Below are 19,018 nucleotides of genomic sequence, written 5' to 3'. Positions count from 1 at the left end.
ACCACCCCGAAGCCCCGCCCCCTCGCCCTTCCGGTCTCTGCTCCGACGCCCCGCCCCGGAGAGAACGCTCTCCCGCGGAGTAGGCGGTTGACCCGTGGGCTCCAGGTTCGCACTGCGGAAAAGTCGTCGCGTCCCGGGACTCCGGCGATGGAGAGGGCGCTGGCGGTGCCGCGGCTGCCCCCGCACGACCCGGGGATTCCGGCACTGTCGGTGGTGGACATGCACACGGGCGGCGAGCCCCTGCGTATCGTGCTGGCTGGGTGTCCGGAAGTGGCTGGCCCCACTCTGCTGGCCAAGCGGCGCTACATGCGCCAGCACCTTGACCATCTGCGACGACGGCTCATGTTCGAGCCCCGGGGTCACCGGGACATGTACGGAGCTGTGCTGGTGCCTAGCGAGTTGCCGGAGGCGCACCTGGGCGTCCTGTTCCTGCACAACGAAGGCTACAGCTCCATGTGCGGCCACGCAGTGCTGGCGCTGGGCCGCTTCGCCCTCGACTTCGGGCTGGTACCCGCACCCCCGGCCGACGTCCGCGAGGCCCGAGTCAACATCCACTGCCCGTGCGGGCTGGTGGCCGCCTTCGTGGAATGCGAGGGCGGCCGCAGCCGCGGCCGGGTGCGCTTCCACAGCGTCCCGGCCTTCGCGCTGGCCACAGGTAAAGGACGAGATCCTCCCAGCTCTGGGACGCAACTAACTACACTGTCTCTCTGGCCTGAAACTCACGCAGTGCAATTAACCCACCCACAAGCCTTTGCCATTAATAAAAAGATAACTCAATGCAAATGTGTGTCAGCATGTTAGCCTTGCAGATTTGTTCCGTGTATGCCGCAGATTATTTCGTCTGGGTCTTGAGGGCCTTCAGGAGTACAGAATTCCGTGTCTCCCTTACTAAGCGCCTTATGCCTCACTGTCAGGCATTCCTAGAGATTGCACAGTTGGGTAAGTCAGATAGGGTCAAGGCAAGAGCAAAGAACAGCCAAAGTGCCAGGGTTCACTGGCTGGTTCAGAAGACACTTACTAGACATTACCTCCTGACAAGTTACTAAACCCTGTCTTGTTTTCCTCACCTGTGAAAGTGCCTTCCCCATTTCTTTGGGAAATAATTAAATAAGAATGAATGAACTAAGCAGTTTATAAACCAGGAAGATACAGATGTTGCTGATTTTATTCTTGAAGAACAAAAACAGCTGTTGTCTGAGTCCAAATCCTGATAACCCCTTAAAGCTATGCAACTTTAATCAAATTACTAACCTCTCTGTGCCTGTATTTTTTCACTTGTTATCTCATTGAGTTTTTGGTGAGGATTTACTGAGAGTATGCAAAGTACTTAAAATTTTTAAAAAATACATTTCGAGAGACAGGAGGACTGTAGGTTTAACACCCAGTGCTCATCATAACAAGTGCCTCAATACCCATCACCCATTTAGTCTATCCCCCCCCACCTCCCCTCCAGCAACCCTCAGTTTGTTCTCTATCATTAAGAGTCTCTTATGGTTTGTTCCCCCCCCCCCTTTTTTTTCCCCTTTTCCCTAGGTTCATCTGTTTCGTTCTTAAATTCCACATGAATGAAATCATACAGTATTTTCCTCTAATTTCGCTTAGCATAATACACTCTAGTGTATTATGCTAAGCCTCCACATTGTTGCAAATAGCAAGATTTCATTCTTTCAACGGCTGAGTAATATTCCATTAAATACATGTAGGTACATACATATATACATGCCACATCTTCTGCATACATTCATCAGTTAATGGACATTTGGGTTCTTACATTTCTTACAATTGGCTATTGTTGATAATGCTTCTATAAACATCGGGGGCATGCTATTAGATCTTGATCTTTCTTGAGGATTTGGACTCTAGATTAGCCTAATTATGAATGAGGCAGTAATAGCCCAAGCATTTGTCAGTCTTAGAGCAACCTCAGACAGCTGAAACACACAGGTTGATGAAGAATTCCCCTGGGGAAACTGATGGCACTTTGACCTCTAGGAGAAAATGATGTCACATCTGGATAGGGAGGGCACTTGAGATAGACAGGAGTTTGGTTAGGATTGCATCTCAAAAATCTCAGCAGTTTAAATAGTTTAGCTACCCAATTTCTCCTTAGGCAACCCCAGCAGCAGACTGGAAGCACTCTAGCTTCAAGGGAGATGACAGCTGGCAGCAGGGTCACCAATGACATCATAGTTCGGGGCTGGCTGGGGCAGGACAGCCAATCTGTAAGCACATAGTTCCTGAGAGCAACACTGTGTGACTATACGATAATTGGTAGGTAGTAATGGTCACTTTGAGTGATTAAAAAAGATCCTAAATTCTCTACTTTGAATAATGCTAAAAGGGTGGACTGACAAGTGTTCAAGGTTACTGCTCTATCCCCTCTCCATCTTGATGACCTTGCAAAAGGGATTCCACACTTCAAGGTCATCATCTGCAAAATGAAGATGACAACAGTATCCACTTCAGAGGATTGCTGAGTTGTTTTCCATTCCACACTGCTAAAATGAAAACTTCATTGTGTTACTGTGTTCAAGTGCTGGAACAGTAGGTAGTCAATATTTGTTGAATGGGTAACTAAGTAAATGAAATTGGGAGAAGAATATGGTGATTAACAAGTGTAAATATCCTCTTAAGAACCCTATTCCCCTTGGAAATTAAATTTTTGGCCTTACCATTAACATTAACAATATTGCTCATTTGTGCCAAGCGCTCCCCACACGTTATCACATGGAATTCACACAACAGTCCTTTCAGGCGGGAATAATAGTTCCTTTTTTTTTTTTTTTTTCTGTTTAGCTCTTTCATTTTTTTGTAGTTGAAAAAAACAAATATAACATGAGATCTACCCTGTTAACAAATTTTTAGGTATGCAGTATAGCATTGTTAACTATAAGCACAATGCGGAACAGCATGTCTCTATAACTTCCTCCAACTGCATGACTAAATCTCTGTATCTATCAGGCAGTAACACCCTGTTCCCCCTCCCCAACCTTGTGCCTTGCAACTATTATTCTGCTCTGTTTCTAAGAGTTTGAAAAATTTATACACCTAATTCATGGGAGATTTTGCAGTGTTAATTCTATGACTGCCTTAATTCACTTAGCATAATAGCCTCAAGGTTTGTCCATGTTGTAGCACAGGACAGAACAGTCTTCATTTTTACGGCTGGATAATATTCCATTGTATATATCACATTTTTTTTTAAATCTCTTCATCCCTTTAGCAGTTCCATTTTATACATGAGGACACCAAATCCACACTTAGCTTTCCAGCTTCCAGCAGCCCCGCTTTTCCATCTACTTCCTCATTCTCCTTTCGTTAAGGCTGATTTTTATGTTACACGAGCATCAAGATAAAGACATGTTTCATTCATAGCTGCTCTTAAGTTCCACAGGCATATTTTACTTTTTCGACTATAAACTTGCTCTGTTTTGACACATCATGTGTTAGAAGGGCTCTGGGGGCTAGCCTGGGACTGGGAGCGTACTGACTGGTATCTTTGTATGACTCAGTGTGCAAACTCAGGCATACACGCTGTATTTTATTTTTCAGAGTTTCTGAATTTGAGACCCCATCCTGCCTTGTTGATTTGCCTAGTCTCGTCAGTCTACATGCTGTCCCCTTTCCTGATACATGTGTAGCAAATCTTCCTTAAAAGAGCCAAGGTCTTGAAGAAGAGGACCTTTTGGTCACCAGCCTGCACAGTCAGCCAGTGAAGCATCATCTTCCCCTGGCCATGTGGCCCCTGTCCCTGCCTCCCCTCCTCTTTGTTACCTCTGTCACACCATGTAGCCTCCCCGTAGTGCTGTGAGAAGTCAGCATAGGTCCTCTGCACTCCAGACCTGCCACCTCTTTCCTCGGTCCAGAGGAAATGTCTCTACTGACCAAGAGAAATACGGGGACCCTTCAGGACACTGAAGTTTTATGGAAACTTGGACACTTGGGTTTTATGGAAACCCAAGATCTTTCCCCCCAGATCTTGGGTTTCCATAAAACCTGCTTTCTCCCCTACCATACACTCTCCCAGAGGTAGTGATCACCAAGACAGCTTGAATTGGGGAGGAGGAAGAGGAAAATGCAAGAAGGAGAAAAACAGTTTGAATATCCCAAAATATTATCCAGCCCCATTCTTTTGGAAATAAAAATTTAGGATTTCAAACAACTGACATTCTGGTGAAACTTTGGGAAAGCTGGGGACTTAGAATACTCTCAATCCTAACACAAAAAATACTGCAAACATCAGTGATTCTATAATGGCTTTATTCTGAGTATTTGCCTGCTTCATGAGATGAAAATACATAGATGAATTAGTATATATAACTTACATAGAAAAATCTTTTTTTCATTTTGTTTTGACATTATAGCTGAAGAAAGCCAATTTGTGAATAGGATCCAAAATCCTATATTAAACTATTCCTATTAGGGACACCGGGGTGGCTCAGTAGGTTGAGCGTCTGGCTTCAGCTCAGGTCATGATCCCTGAAATCGAGTCCTCCATCAGGCTTCTTGCTCAGCAGGTAGCCTGCTTCTTCCTCTGCCTTCTGCCCCCTTTGCTTGTGTTCTCTCTCTCTCTCCCTGACAAATAAGTAAAATCTTTAAACGATTCTTAATAGTAGAATGAGAGGGGACTTATATTTTCTGCCCTTGTTTTCACATGTTGATGCCTCAGGATTTCCCCTCTCTCTGCCTTTATAAGGTTTTCTAGCAAAGATCCTCAAAGTAGTTAACAAAATAAGTATACATGATTTAAGAAAAACATGGCATTAGATGTTCTCAGACTTAGATGAGTATCATTAAGTTAAAAATAGATCACTCAGCTAAACGTCTATTATTATTGATGCTTACTCATTTTAAAAATACTTCATTCTTTTCTATGATAAGAAAAAGTACCCCTCCACCAAAATACACATATTAAAAATGCTCTGAATTGTACTGCCAAAATACTATAACAAATTTATTTTCAAACACATCTTTTTTAGATCTCTTAGTGGATGTTCCCGGTCATGGAAAGATGGCGGTAGATATTGCGTATGGTGGGGCATTTTATGCATTTGTTAGCGCTGAAAGGTTGGGACTTGACATTTGTTCTGCAAAGACAAGGGACCTTGTGGATGCAGCGAGTGCAGTGATGGAAGCAGTCAAAGCTCAGGTCAGTACAAACACTGCTTTCATCACAAGGTGCTCGCCCCTGTGGCATGGAGGGAATATAAATTACACATCTATGCAGTTAAATATCTACATATTTAAATCATTAATAGGACTAAAAATAAGGCATTGGTTAGGATCTTGGGCTCTATAGCAAGACTATCTAGGAGTCCCAGTGTTGCCACTTTTAAATTTTTCACAACTTGAATGAGTTCCAAACCTTCCTGTGGTGAGACGGGAATTGCAAAATATCTGCTTCATAGGGCGTTATAAGAATGAAGTCAGACAATAGGTACAAAGGACTTAGAATAGTGCCTACCTACAATAAATGTTCAATAAGTAACTTGTTAACTTTAATTATATACATACTAGTATAATTTGTGGCTATTTACACATACAGAAAATGTATCAAATAGTATTTCACTAATTTGAAATGCATATGCTTTGTGGTCATTCTCCAAGACTTGCAGATAATGAATGTCAATTAGAGCTCACAAAATAGATTTCATTAAATCTGTTCAGACCTTGTCTTATTTCACAGAGAACGTTAATTCCTAATTAGTAAATTTTTCCTATATTGCTAAGAAGTTACCTAAATGACCACTTGAGTAAGTCTTGTTTTGGTTTGGGAAAACTACTCTGATAAAATCAGTTTGGATAATAAATATGTCTAGAATATTCTTTCATTTCTAGCACAAGTCTGCCATTTTACACTTAAAATTGGGACATGGAAATAAAACTCATATCCAGTATTTGCATGTTTTAGCATATAAGAATTTCATCACTATTCTAAGTAAAAAATAACTTGTGAAAGAGTGTCTATATACTTGTATTAATAATTACTATAGGCCTATTTAACATACTTGCAACTTTAACATAATTTTTAATTTAAACAAGATGAAAATAGGGGTGCCTGGGTGGCTCAGTATGTTAAAGCCTCTGCCTTCGGCTCAGGTCATGATCCCAGGGTCCTGGGATCAAACCCCGCATCGGGCTCTCTGCCCAGCAGGGAGCCTGCTTCCTCCTCTCACTCTCTTCCTGCCTCTCTGCCTACTTGTGATCTCTCTCTGTCAAATAAATAAATAAAATCTTGAAAAAAATTAAAAATAAAATGTTTTAAAAAAAGATGAAAATATATACTTTATTTCTGTTCTAATTTGTCATTTCTCTAGAACTGTAACTACCAATAGCTAGAATTAGTTAATCATAGCAATTTCTGAGGTTCGAATTTATATCAATTTTCTGTTCACTAAGCAGACAGCTAATAGTTTGAGCTAAAATTTGGCATGAAATAACTTCACTTTATTTTTAATGAGATTAAGAGAAAAAGGCATAGTTTTCTTAATAAAAGGAGCAATTTTGGACTTGTCATTAAAGCGTGAACTTCTTACCAAGCGTGAACTTCTTACCAAGGTGGGAAGGGGTGGACTTTGAGGGAGGAGGCATTCTGAGAAAAACAGGAGAAAATCTTGTATGAGATGACCATATATAGTATTATCTATTGGTGCTGAATCAGGCAGCAGAATGACTTTGTGAACTGCTGACCATTCACACCACTGAGGCAGAGTTAGGGAAAGGCCATTTTCGTGGGGACTGAAGTTAGTACACATTCATCTTTATTCATTTATTCTTTTTTAAAAAGTATTTATTTAAATTCCAGTTTGTTCACAGATGGTATAATATGAGTTTTAGGTGTAGTCCTTCTTTTAACATTTACCTAGAATTTAGTGAGTCGCACACGATGCTATGTTAGATGCTAGAGACTCCAGGAGAAAACAAACCCGCCTTCCAGAAGCTCAGTCTGGTGGGGGAAGCAGACGTGAAGAGTGAGAGGTAATGGTGCTGTGGTGCAGGTGGGGCATGGGGGCTTGAGGAGGATGGAGAACAAAGATCAGCAGGGAGACCTCTTAAACTTGGCTTTGGATGGACTCTGGATTTTAAGAACCCAAATCTATTCACTTGTTCCCAATGACGGGTAAGTAGTAGCAGAATGTACTAATTGTAAGGATGCACGTGGAGTGAGATAATAGTTTGAGAGCTAACAGATGTCACAGAAGCTGAGGAAAAGTTAACCTAGACCTCCCGAGAAGCGCAGGAAGCACTGTGCACTTGGGCCTGACCTTGCTTTGCCACTGAAGGGACTTAGCATCCAGTGCGTGCTTCTCTCTGATTGTACCTGTTGCTTTTTATAACACCAGCTGACTTCATCCTTTACAGATTGTTTTTTCCCCTTCCAACCATTCTCTTACCTACTAGCTTCTGCATTCTTATAACTTCGGCTTGCTCAAAATTCTCTTCTGAGAGCTGAGTGAAGAGGCTTACCTAACACCCAACTCAGGCCTCTTCAGTTTCCAAAGTAACACACTTACAAAGAAGAAGCTAAGGGTGTCACTCACCCTCACAGCCTCCTCCCAGCCTCTTCCAAGTCCTCGTCTCTGCCATGGAATTTACCTCAGCTCTAGATGTTCACCGTCCGGTTCTTCTGCCTTATTCCCTTCAAGCTCATGAGAGGAAGCACAGGACCGTCTTAGCCTGTCCTGTTTGAGCAGCTGTGGCCAGTCTGTGGAGTAACCATCCTGGGGTCAGTGCTTCAAAGAGTGGGAGTGTTTGGAGAGTATGTGTGTATATAAAATAGGACTGTTCCTTTAGCAGAGGCTATATGCAGGACAAATTCCTTAGACAGGACTCAAGGTATCATAAGAATCCTAACTTCCAGTGAAACTATGTTTATTCATCTAGACAAAGACATCATTTACTGCCTTGACCCAAAAGTATTTTAAAAATGACAGAGTGAAAACTTATGCCTCAGAGGATCCCATCTATATAATTTACAAAGATAAATTTGAATCAAAATATATATTTTGTAGTAATCTACATGACAATTTATATTACATGATGATTTTCTTTGTCATTTGCAGTTTAAAATCAGTCATCCTGAGAGTGAAGACCTTTCCTTTCTGTACGGAACCATAGTGACAGATGGAAAAGACACTTATAGTGAGGAACCAACCACCAACATCTGCGTGTTTGCAGATGAACAGGTATTAAAACTGTAACATTTGGCACAAAAGCCAGACAGCATGGAACTGGAACACTGTGAATGCTTTCACCTTCATTTACTCTGAAACAGGTTGACCGAAGTCCTACTGGCTCAGGAGTGACGGCCCGAATTGCCTTACAGTACCACAAAGGGCTTCTAGAACTGAACCAGACCAGAGACTTTAAAAGCAGTACCACCGGCTCAGTATTCACAGGCAAGGCTGTGAGGGTGAGTGACTCTTGTAGCTGCTTCTGTGTGAGTGTGCTTCTTTGGAAACTGAAGAGGCCCGAGCTGGGTATTAGGTCCCAGCTCTCAAAAGAGAATTTTAAAGCAGGCCTGTAAAAACTTCTGTTCAGCTAGGATATTGGTTCTCAAAATGTGGCTTGGAAGCCCTGGCGGTCACCAAGTTCCTTTCCATGGGTCCCACAAGGTCAAAACTTAGTATGCATTAACATTAAGACATTATTTGCTTTTCACTTTTATTGTCTCACGAGTGTACGGTAGACTCTGCAGAGTCTACGCCACAGGTGATAAGCCAACTGATGAATGCAGAAGCAGATACAAGAATCTAGCTGTCTTCTGTAAAACCATACGTTAAGGAGGTTTGCAAAAATGTAAAACACAAGCGATTTTCCCCACTAAAATTTTTTTGTTTTGGCAAATACAGTTATTTTCCCAGAAATATGTTGTTTGCAATAACATGCAATGGGTTTATTATTTTTTAATGAATTAATGAACAAATACCTTTAATTCTCTCAATATAGTTAATATTAATAGATATAACCTACCTGGGGTACCTGGGTGGCTCAGTGGGTTAAAGCCTCTGCCTTCAGCTCAGGTCATGATCCCAGGGTCCTGGGATCGAGCCCCACATCGGGCTCTCTGCAAATCCTTATTCCAAGAAAAATATTAACCTACATTTTCTTCTAGGTTTTAAGGTTTTGCTTTTCACATTTTAATATTCTGAAAAATCCTTATTCCAAGAAAAATATTAACCTACATTTTCTTCTAGGTTTTAAGGTTTTGCTTTTCACATTTAAGTCTTTCACTCACCTAGAATAGATTTCTGTGTATAATCTAAGGTAGGGTGTGACTAGATTTTCCCACTTGGGTATCCCAACTATCCCAGCAGCAGCACATTACTGAGTAGTTTACTGTCTCTCCTACCCGACCCCCAAGCCCCCAAACCGCCATGCCACTTCTGCCATACAAGTTTCAGAGATTACTGGTCTGTTTTTAGGTTCTGTATTTTGTTCCTGGGGTCCAATTTTATCCCTGAGACAAAAGAATATGATAATCATCCTTGGTATTACATACATTCTTCTACTTCTTCAGTGGTCTTGGCCATTCTTGCGCCTTTGGACTTCCATATAGATTTTAGAATTAGCTTGTTATGTTCCACAATATGACTCCAATGTAGCTTAGCTACCTCAGTCTTAGCTATCTCACAATACCATGGTACTATAAATGAAATATAGGGAGATAAAAGATCCCGTATATTTATCTTACAGCCAGCCTCTTTACTAAACTCTCTTACCATTTCTATTATCTAGTCTACAAATGCTTTTGAGTTTTCTATCTAAACAATGTTTATCTATCACTGCATAGCAAACCAAAATTTAGTGGTTTGACAACCACCATTCATTATTTCTCACCAATCTGTGATCTGACTGGGCTCACCTGGGCAGTCCTATCTGTTCCATGTGATACCAATCTGGGATGCACTCATCTAGATGCATAACTGGGCTGCCGTTTTCAAAACAGCCTGTACGGCTGGCGTAGATGCCAGCTGTCAGCACAAAGACGGCTGCTGACCAGAGCACCATGTGGTCTCTTATTTTTGGTGGTCTGCAGGGTAATTACGTGAACAGGTATGAATTTCTTATTTCTTCTGCTTAGAATGTGTTTTGCTTCCCCAGGAGCAATTTTGAGAATCTGTTTTTCACTATGTCTGTAAAATCCAAAGCTAATGTATCTTTAAATATTGACTCTCCTTCATTTTCTCTATTTTTTCTGAAGACTCTGATTAGAAACTATGTACAAAGAGTTAATAAAACTTTTCCTCTGCACAGGAGACTCTGACTTTCAGTTAACTAGCTCAGTTCCTCTGGAAGCCTGGTAAGGGTAAAATGTCAACTTTATTGCCAGGTAACACTGTTTAGGATATGAACAACTCCTTGATTGGTAGACTGTACCCGGACTGGGGAGAACTATAAATAAGCAATAAATATCTAATGGGGACACCATGGTCTGGCTTTCTTGAGTTCAGCAATTCTTGTAATGGCACATCCCCAGCAGGGCTCTGGAAGCTATACTTATGGAGAGGTTTCAGAAAAAATGGCTCCTTTAGGGCATAAGACCTTAAACCTGGACTCCCACACCCACTCGTGTGGACTTTATCTTCCTGCAGCTGAACTCAACTGCTTCAAAAGCTGACGCTGCCCTGGAGGCAAGCTGTGTTCCTTCTGGGCAAGACTGGTTCTTGGTATGACCTAGGGTTGTCTACCTCTGGTAGTCTGAATGTTTAACTGAACCTAGGTGGATTCCCACAGGGATTATAGACACACACTACAGCTGCTCATTCTATGCTCCATTTCTCTTAGTATATTTCAAATTTTCTATCTCCTTTTCTCTCAGTATTGCATTATTTTTTAAATTTTATTTTTTTTTCAGTGTTCCAAAATTCATTGTTTGTGCACCACACCCAGTGCTCCATGCAATACGTGCCCTCCACAATACCCACCACCAGGCTCACCCAACTCCCACCCCACCAAAACCCTCAAATTGTCTCAGGCCACGGTCTCTCATGGTTCGTCTCCCCCTCCGATTTCCCCCAACTCACTTCTTCTCTCCATCTCCTAATGTCCACAGATACATGTATTTCCTAATTCACTAATTCTATCTTCAACTGTTCAATCTACTGATTGACCTACCATTTTTAAAATTTCATTTCTAGAAGTTCCTTTCGTTTTTTAAACCAACCTGTTTGTTCATTCCCAATAACCTCTTGTTGACTCTTGGAGGTCTTTGGGGCTGTATCCTCTATTTCTTCAAGCACTACAAGGTAGCCTACAGTCCATTATCTGCAGTCCTTTGGAAGCACACCTATACTGTCTGTTATGTTTACCCACTCTCAGTCATGGTGTTGACTTTATTTGGTTATCACGGAGTATGAGGTCATTCACAGATATTAATGAGTAAGAGTCTTAGGGCCTAAACTAAGGATGCGGGAAGCCTTCCAGAGAAGAGGATCTGTGCTTTCGCTGGCAGTCATGCCCACCACTACCTTGGGCTCCAGCCTCGAGAGTGTAGGCTTCACACCGGCTGCCTCAGATTCGGGACCTGCTGTGGTCAGCAATAAACCACAGGCAATGCTCCCCTTCCTCCTGTCTGCTTTGTCACTCTGGCCCCAGCTTAAGGTTGGCTTGTGTTTTCTTTTCTTTTTTTTAACGATTTTATTTACTTTTTTGACAAAGATCACAAGTAAGCAGACAGGTTGGGGGGGGGGGGGAAGCAGGCTCCCCGCAGAGCAGAGAGCCCAATGTGGGGCTAGATCCCAGGACCCTGGGATCACGACCCGAGCCTAAGGCAGAGGCTTAACCCACTGAGCCACCCAGGAGTCCCTGGCTTGTGTTTTCTAAAAATGGATTCTTGGAGATCTCCCCTACTTCCAGTGAAACCAGCAAGGTCTTAAATAGTTTGTCTTTTCCAAACTTCAGTTATTTCCCACAGGAGGGTCACTTGGACTCCTAATGATCCCATATTGTAGGAAGAATTCCTGCATGATTTTACACAGATGGAAAGAGTGCATACGTAAACAAACATTTATAATTTCACATAATATAATCTAATATTTTGCATCATTATAGAATTCATATTTTTAGAAGCAACAACCCAACCTCATCATTTCTTGCTATTACTTTAGTAACCTTGTCTCTTCTCATTGTGCCCCTTTCAAACTGTCTGCAGTCAACCACACGATCTTTACAGAACAAAATTGGGATTCTACAACTCCCCTTAGTAGACTACTCGTTGAGTTCCATCTGTCTTTCAGGAAAAATACCCCTTACCAGCATTGTTTTCCACCCCTCCCGGCCATGCTACTTTCCTTTTCTCCTCACACCTCCACACACGTGGGCATCCTTCACTCACCCATCTGGCAAGCTGTGCATCCTTCAAGATCAGCTCTGGAAGTTATCCCCAGGTCTTATGAATACTTCCTAAGATTCCTGTAGCCTCAACTCTCTACCCTGGTCTCATTTAGTCCCCATCTCTCACAGGACCCTCAGCTCTCACCTCTTCATTATACTGTGTGGTTTTTTGCCTCCATACTTTGGCACATCTTCTTCTTGCTGATAGACTTTTTCCTCAACTTCTATCAAAATCTACTCACTTTGCAAAGTCCAGCTTAAAGTCAGTTTTTTTCTGTGACACCGCCCTATTCTGAGAAGGAAAAATTAACTTCTTTCTTCTTCATGCCAGCCTTAAAACTCTGCATAAACCTCTATTACAGAACCTCACAAACACTATGATGGCTTGTCTATCTCATCCACCGGACTGAGAGCAGCCACATTTCAGTCCTCTCTGAATCTTGCAATGCAGCACAACATTTGGCACACTGCAAACATCCCTAGTGACCGCTCAATACATTCTAAAAGTTATAAATTATATAAAAACAAGTCACATAAGCAGCACAGCTTCTGACCATACTGCATAAAAATATGTAATTCTGCTTATCTTTGCCCTGGCCCTAAAGAAAAATTTAATACTACACTCTGGGGAAAGCAAGAGTACCAGAAAGGAAAGTTTTGATGAGAGTCTGGCCAATGCATTCCCAAGGGGTGACTTCACTCCTAAGAGGGCAAAAATTGGTTCTTGGGGATAAAATAATCTTACATTTGTTATATATAGCACATAGGTGCATACACGACATAGACAGTGATGATATTAAAATTTCATGGGCATAGGTGAAATCAGGAAAAAAGTATCTGAAAAGGCTCCTTATTTAAGGAAGTGACAATAAATAAAAGGTTGAGAAGCACTGGGCTAGTCTCAGACAGCTAGGCCTCTACTTCCTTGATTGTAAGGGCAACATCTCTGGAAAATGCAAGAGATGGCTCTGGTGTCCTTTGCTGTCAATTTCCTAGGCAAAGCATACCTAAGTTATACAAACTCCTTCTTTTTAAACACACCTGCTTTCCTGCCTGAGAACTAATCACTCCTCTGTTCTACCCTCAAACCCAACCCCACACTCTGCTCCAAGACTCTCCCTCAAAACATATCTGATGTTTTAATTCAAATGCATTTGGTAAGGTACATCTCTCTACCCCCATCTCTTCCCTGCTTATGGCTGAGACGTTCCAACCAACTAGCTGAGCAATTACTCCACTTCCCCTTTCAGTTTATCATGTCTCCTTTCTTGCCCTCGTCTCTCATCATTCTAGAACAGAAAAGCAAGATGAGAGGTGCTTTTTAAAAAAACCTTTTTTACAGATCCATCTGAAAAAGAACCAATACTTGTCCAATATAAATAATCAGCGTGGATTTATTAGGTGGGATCCAGAAAACTACTAATTCTAATTATGTCTGCCCATCCTTCCCATTCCCATTCACACTACTGGAGTCTGGTCATCCCTACTTCCTGCAAATAGCCTTCTAATATACCTCGCCTCTCATCTACTTTCTATAGAAGTTACCTTCCTAAAATATACAGCCAGTGATGTATAAACCAAAACCTTCACCAATAAATCATCCACGCAGCAGATACTAAATGAGCATCTGTTACGTGCCAGCAGCTGTGCTGGTCTCTGGAAATTCCATGGAGAACAGAGATCGCCACTGCCCTCATGGACTTCCAGTTGGGAGATAGGAGGAAACAAACATAATTATACATTGTGTTGACTACTAAATACAAAACAAAAACAATAAAATGAAGAATACTATTTAAAAAAAAGAAATAAGGAGGGCAGACCTACTTTAAATTGGGTCTGGGAAGGCCTCTACAACTAGGAGTAATTTAAACTGAAATCCGAAGGAAAAGGCAGCTAGGTAAAAAGCTGCAGTCAAGGGGGACAAGACAGCATCTGAGGCAGAGAAGAGCTGGCGAAAGGGAAAGGACCAAAAGCAGGAAAGATGCTGAGAAGTTGGAGGAACTAAAGGCTGGTAGGGCTTGAATGTACTAATTTGGCTGCTCATTCCCAGTATAAACTTCACATCTTCACCAAAGAACCTTCCCATTCTGGGGGTGCCTGGGAGGCTCAGTCGGTTAGGACACTGACTCAGTGTCCGCTCAGGTCATGCTCAGGGTCCTGGAACAGAGCCCCACACGAAGCTCCATATTCAGTGCAGAGTCCGCTTGTCCCTGTCCCTCTGCTCCTCCCACTGCTTGCACGAGTGCACAGTCTTTCTCACAGACAGACAAACATACCTTCACATTCTGACCTCAACCTGTTTTTCCCACTCTCCTATTTATTTCCCTTGATGTGCAATCCACACTCTGACCACCCCAACTACTTCCAGTCCCACCTGCAGCACAGCACACATTTCACACCGCCATGCCACTGTTCGTGCTATTTCCTCTGCCTAAAATGTTTTTTTGAAGTCTTTCAGATCACACCAGGCACAATTCATCTCTTCCATTCTTTGTGATTCCAGAGCATTTTGGTCATAATGCATTTTTTTTTTAAAGATGTATCTATTTATGTAAGAGAGAGAGGGGAGCCTGAGTGCATGCAAGCTGAGGGGGGGCTGAGGGAGAGGATCTCAAGCAGACCCCCCCCTCCCCAGCACAGAGCCTACACAGGGCTGGATCCCATGACCTGAGATCATGACCTGAGCCAAAACCAAGAGTTGGACATCTAACCCACTAAGCCCTCATAACACATTTATACTTTTTTTGTTTATACACTTTTAAAATTGATTTATAATTAGTTGCATATGCATTTGTCTTCTCTACAAAATTAGAGAAGTTTATTATTATAAACCACATCAGTTTTTTCTGTACCTCCTCCCCAATCATCTAACCGTAAAACATAGGGCTCAATAAATGCTTGTTGATTTTAATGTTTTAGTATCAATTTTCATAATTAGGTTGCAGCTATATTATCTTAATTTTATACTAGATTACTAGTATTAAATTAAATCACAAAGCATTTGTTCTCCAACAATACAGTTTGTGATCATAACCAATTCTTTATAGAAAACCCATAGAGACTGTAATTGAGAAATGAAAAAAAATTCCTTATCATTTAGAGTAAAACAAAGGATATTTCCCTTTATAATTACTAAGACATGCCCTATCCTTAAGTTTTCTTGCCACAGTCAAAAGTCATCAGAATATAAAGCAAAAACAGGTTCACCACAATTATTTAATAAGGTCTTCTAAATGATCATTATTCCAACATCAGTCCGTCCAGATACATTCATAGAAAGTGCTAACCTCTTTTTCCCTGAATACCATTCGATGAAGAACCAATGTAAAACAAGGGGAAGCATAGCCATAAATCCAAGATACAGCCAGTCATAAAGTTCTGGAGACTCTGTGCATGGCTGACAGTATTTCTGTGCATTTGTTCTCTGTCCTCTTGGACACACCTATGACATAAGAACAATATTTTTTGTACAGATACTATTTTAGGGATTTATCTTAATATCCCAAAGTCATTCTATAAAGACATCTCATTTCAGTTTAAACATGTATACATGTGCATCTTTTAGAAATAAAAAAGAAAGTGCATATGTAAAATACATCTACATTGTATTTGATGTATCTGTATAACACTCTTTTAAAAGATTCCTTTCACCAAGTTACTGAAACAGTTGACTAACATTAAATGACAAACTTAGTTAATAACGCTACATAAAAATAATTACAGAGAAAAATTCTGGAGTTTTAATGTTAACTTACTGCCCAAGTCACTGCACTATAGCATTAATAAGTATTAGAAATTACTATAAAATTATAAAATGTTTTAAAAAAATGTTAATTGAGCCTGTCAAGAAAGATGTATTACAATTAATATGACAACACAAATAAGAATTTTATTAATGTGTCATAGTTTTATAAATTGAGTATAATGAAGAAAAAAGATATTCTACAAGAAAATATTCCAAAAGCAAAAACATTTTAGCAACAAAACAACATCGAAATGTTAATTAAGACTTACCCCACATTCTCCATATATTTCAGTTGAACCATTTTTAAATAATAGGGTCTTCCCACAGTAAAGTCCAAGGCAGGCTGGTTGAATATCGACAGCTTTTTAAAAACAAATGCCAGTAAAGTAACATCTTTTGTGATTATAAAATAATGTAATAACAGTTGAAGCACCTGGCAGAAATATCTCAACACAGTTGTTAAAAAGATACAGATTAACAAAAGTCTTGATGCACTTACTTTTAAAATCTAAAATTCCCCTTTTACACCTTGTCACTGCAGAAAGTTATATTGAAACCTTGTTGTTAATGCTATTGCTTATGGTTAAGAGCCATCAACCAGCAGAGTGGGATCTATCCCCAGAATTCAAAGCTTAACCTGGTATGCCTCCAGGGGCTCCAGCAGTAAGTCCCCTTGATTAGATGGACTAGACTTTTGCATTTCCACTTTTTAATTAGAAAGCTAACAGAGGATCACCACCCCTTATTTTTGCCCAGTCAGAACATGTACACATACACGCATACACTAAGACACACACACACACAGTATCACCTTCATTCTTAATAGAACACATTTTAATACCATAAAAGCAGAAAAGACGTAATTTCAAAATAAAGGCCAGGCCTTTAAAGCAAATAAATTCACCTTAAGAAAAAGCTTACAACATTGTCCTAACTTTGGTCATGTTTGTTGAGGACAGGTGAAAATTTCATCATCTGATCAGTATCTGGGATACTGATATCTACCTTAGAATCAACCCCCTGCTCTCAAGGCTTGGACAAAATAAAGAGCAGCTTTTCTTCACAAAAAAATACCTCAGGGCCTACAGATTGTCTTTGGCCTCATCAACAAGAAGTTATGAAACGTGTTTTGTTTTTTCTTCAGCGGAGACATCCGATTTCCTTCGTTCACTGATTCATTTATTCAATAAACGTGCATTAAGTATCAGATTCCCTGGCTAGGAACTTCTTAGAGAGCCACAGAGCAACATAACAAGAGTCCCTGCCCTCAAAGAACCTACAGCTTAGAGAAGAATAAATCTGAAACAACTGTGGTCAAATGTGAATTAATCTGGAAAATTGTGCATTTTAGGACTATTGTAGGGACCAAGGGCAGGCTCCCAAAATGAGCCACTTTGGAATACTGATTATTTTAAATAAAAGTTACTTAAGAAACAACAGGGACAAGGACATTCACACCTCTTCTGTCTCCCTGAAAGCAGTAAAAAGATATCCTTATTAACAGTGATAATGACTTTAAGGTCAAAAAAGCTGCAGAAATAAACCTTGTTACTTTTTTGCCAGTCTACTACCTTAGCCCAAACACCTGTTTTCCTTTTCCGGTAAATTCCTCACAAATTTATTGCCTCTTTGTTGATAATGTATAAAGAACTGCCTGCCTTGGTCATTTCTTTAGGTCTCAAGTTTCATAACTAGGCCTCCATGAACACATAAAACTTTTTTTTTTCCTGTTAATCTGTCTCACGTAAACTTAATTTTTAGTCCAGCTGGAAGATCCTGAAGATAGAGAAGACTTTTTCCTTCCTTTCACTATTGAATAATTTCCCAAATTCTTCATGAATTCACAACAGAGACTGCTTGGTCCACAATGCCCTTTCTCCTTTCAAATTCAAGTGGACTTTTGATTTCTTTCTCCCTGTGCTGCTGAGAAACAATAGAAATAGCACAAACTAAAATGTTTCAAATTTAATATTTTCACTTTTGCCAAGTTCCTGATTTTTTTAAATCCATGGGCTTCTTCACCTTATTTGGCATTTAATTCTTAATCAATTGTAATCACTACGCCCTAAACTACTAACAGACAAAAATGAACGGTTTCAAAGTTTTTGAGAAGACAGAAGTTAAAGAACTGGAGGCTTCTTCCACATGTGTTTTGCATCTAGTAGGTGTTTAGTAAATACGTCTGAATGTGAATAACCTGAAATTCTCAAAACCCAAGGCCCCGAAAACCACCATGATAAACTGAAAACAGCTCATCATGGACCAACCAAAACTACGGCTCCCGGTGTCCGTTCAATATCCCCTTCCCTTTCCCTTCACTGGAGGGTGGCTAAAATATTAAGACTTTTTTTTTCCTTTTTCCAGCGCCCTATAAACTTAACGCCTGATGCTCAAGCGGGCGACTTCAGCAGCGAAGAGCTTCCTCTTCCCTTACTGGCTGTCGGCCTTACTAACGCCCGCGCTTTAAATTTTGAAGTCGACCCTCACGAATGCTAAACAAAGGGACTAAAAGGGACCGAAGCGACCTCTCGCACACGACCAAGGCCTGGCATTTTGCCCTGGCACACACAGCCCGTTCCCCTCTACGGCGTGCCTCCTCCGCAGTCCGAGAGAGAACGAGACGACCCCGACCCCCAGGACAAGTCCAGGGACGGGGCGAGGCTGTGCGAGCAAGGGGCGAGGCTGTGCGAGCAAGGGGCAAGGATGCGCCGCTATCCGCAGGCCGCCCGCCGGGGCAGAGCCCAAAGCCGCCACCGTGGGGAAGAGACAGGGACTAAGACAAACGCTTCCCGACCCTTCGGGGACCACTCACCCATTGGCCGCTTGCTGGTCTCCCCGAAGGAGGTCCGGGATCAGCCGCCACTGTTAGCAGAGCCCGGACATCCGGCCCACAGCAGCCTCGGCGGCTCCGCCTCCTGGTAACCCGGGCGACCACCC

The 19,018-nt window shown here is 41.4% G+C and overlaps 1 protein-coding gene and 1 long non-coding RNA gene across 2 annotated transcripts; one reads left to right on the top strand and one right to left on the bottom strand.

Annotated features, from left to right (window-relative positions):
- The first annotated feature begins 68 nt into the window (after positions 1 to 68).
- LOC111139883 (trans-3-hydroxy-L-proline dehydratase-like) lies at positions 69 to 8,527 on the top strand. The gene is made up of 4 exons (XM_022492310.1): positions 69 to 655; positions 4,980 to 5,149; positions 8,064 to 8,186; positions 8,276 to 8,527. Exons 1-4 carry the CDS (start codon positions 148 to 150, stop codon positions 8,525 to 8,527), a joined length of 1,053 nt encoding a protein of 350 aa, XP_022348018.1. The 5' UTR covers positions 69 to 147.
- A 7,102-nt stretch (positions 8,528 to 15,629) lies between these two features.
- Positions 15,630 to 18,951, bottom strand: LOC111158364. Its single transcript, XR_002641350.1, has 3 exons — positions 18,894 to 18,951; positions 16,351 to 16,442; positions 15,630 to 15,778 (listed from the first exon to the last, which is right to left on the bottom strand). It is a non-coding gene; the product is annotated as an uncharacterized LOC111158364 (long non-coding RNA).
- Between the last annotated feature and the right edge of the window lie 67 nt (positions 18,952 to 19,018).

Source organism: Enhydra lutris, unplaced genomic scaffold (genome assembly GCF_002288905.1).
Source record: "Enhydra lutris kenyoni isolate GAN:26980312 unplaced genomic scaffold, ASM228890v2 scaffoldscaffold4, whole genome shotgun sequence".
Taxonomy (NCBI): domain Eukaryota; kingdom Metazoa; phylum Chordata; class Mammalia; order Carnivora; family Mustelidae; genus Enhydra; species Enhydra lutris.
The sequence above is the reverse complement of the archived record's forward strand: the minus strand, read 5'-3'. Positions and strand labels throughout refer to the sequence as shown.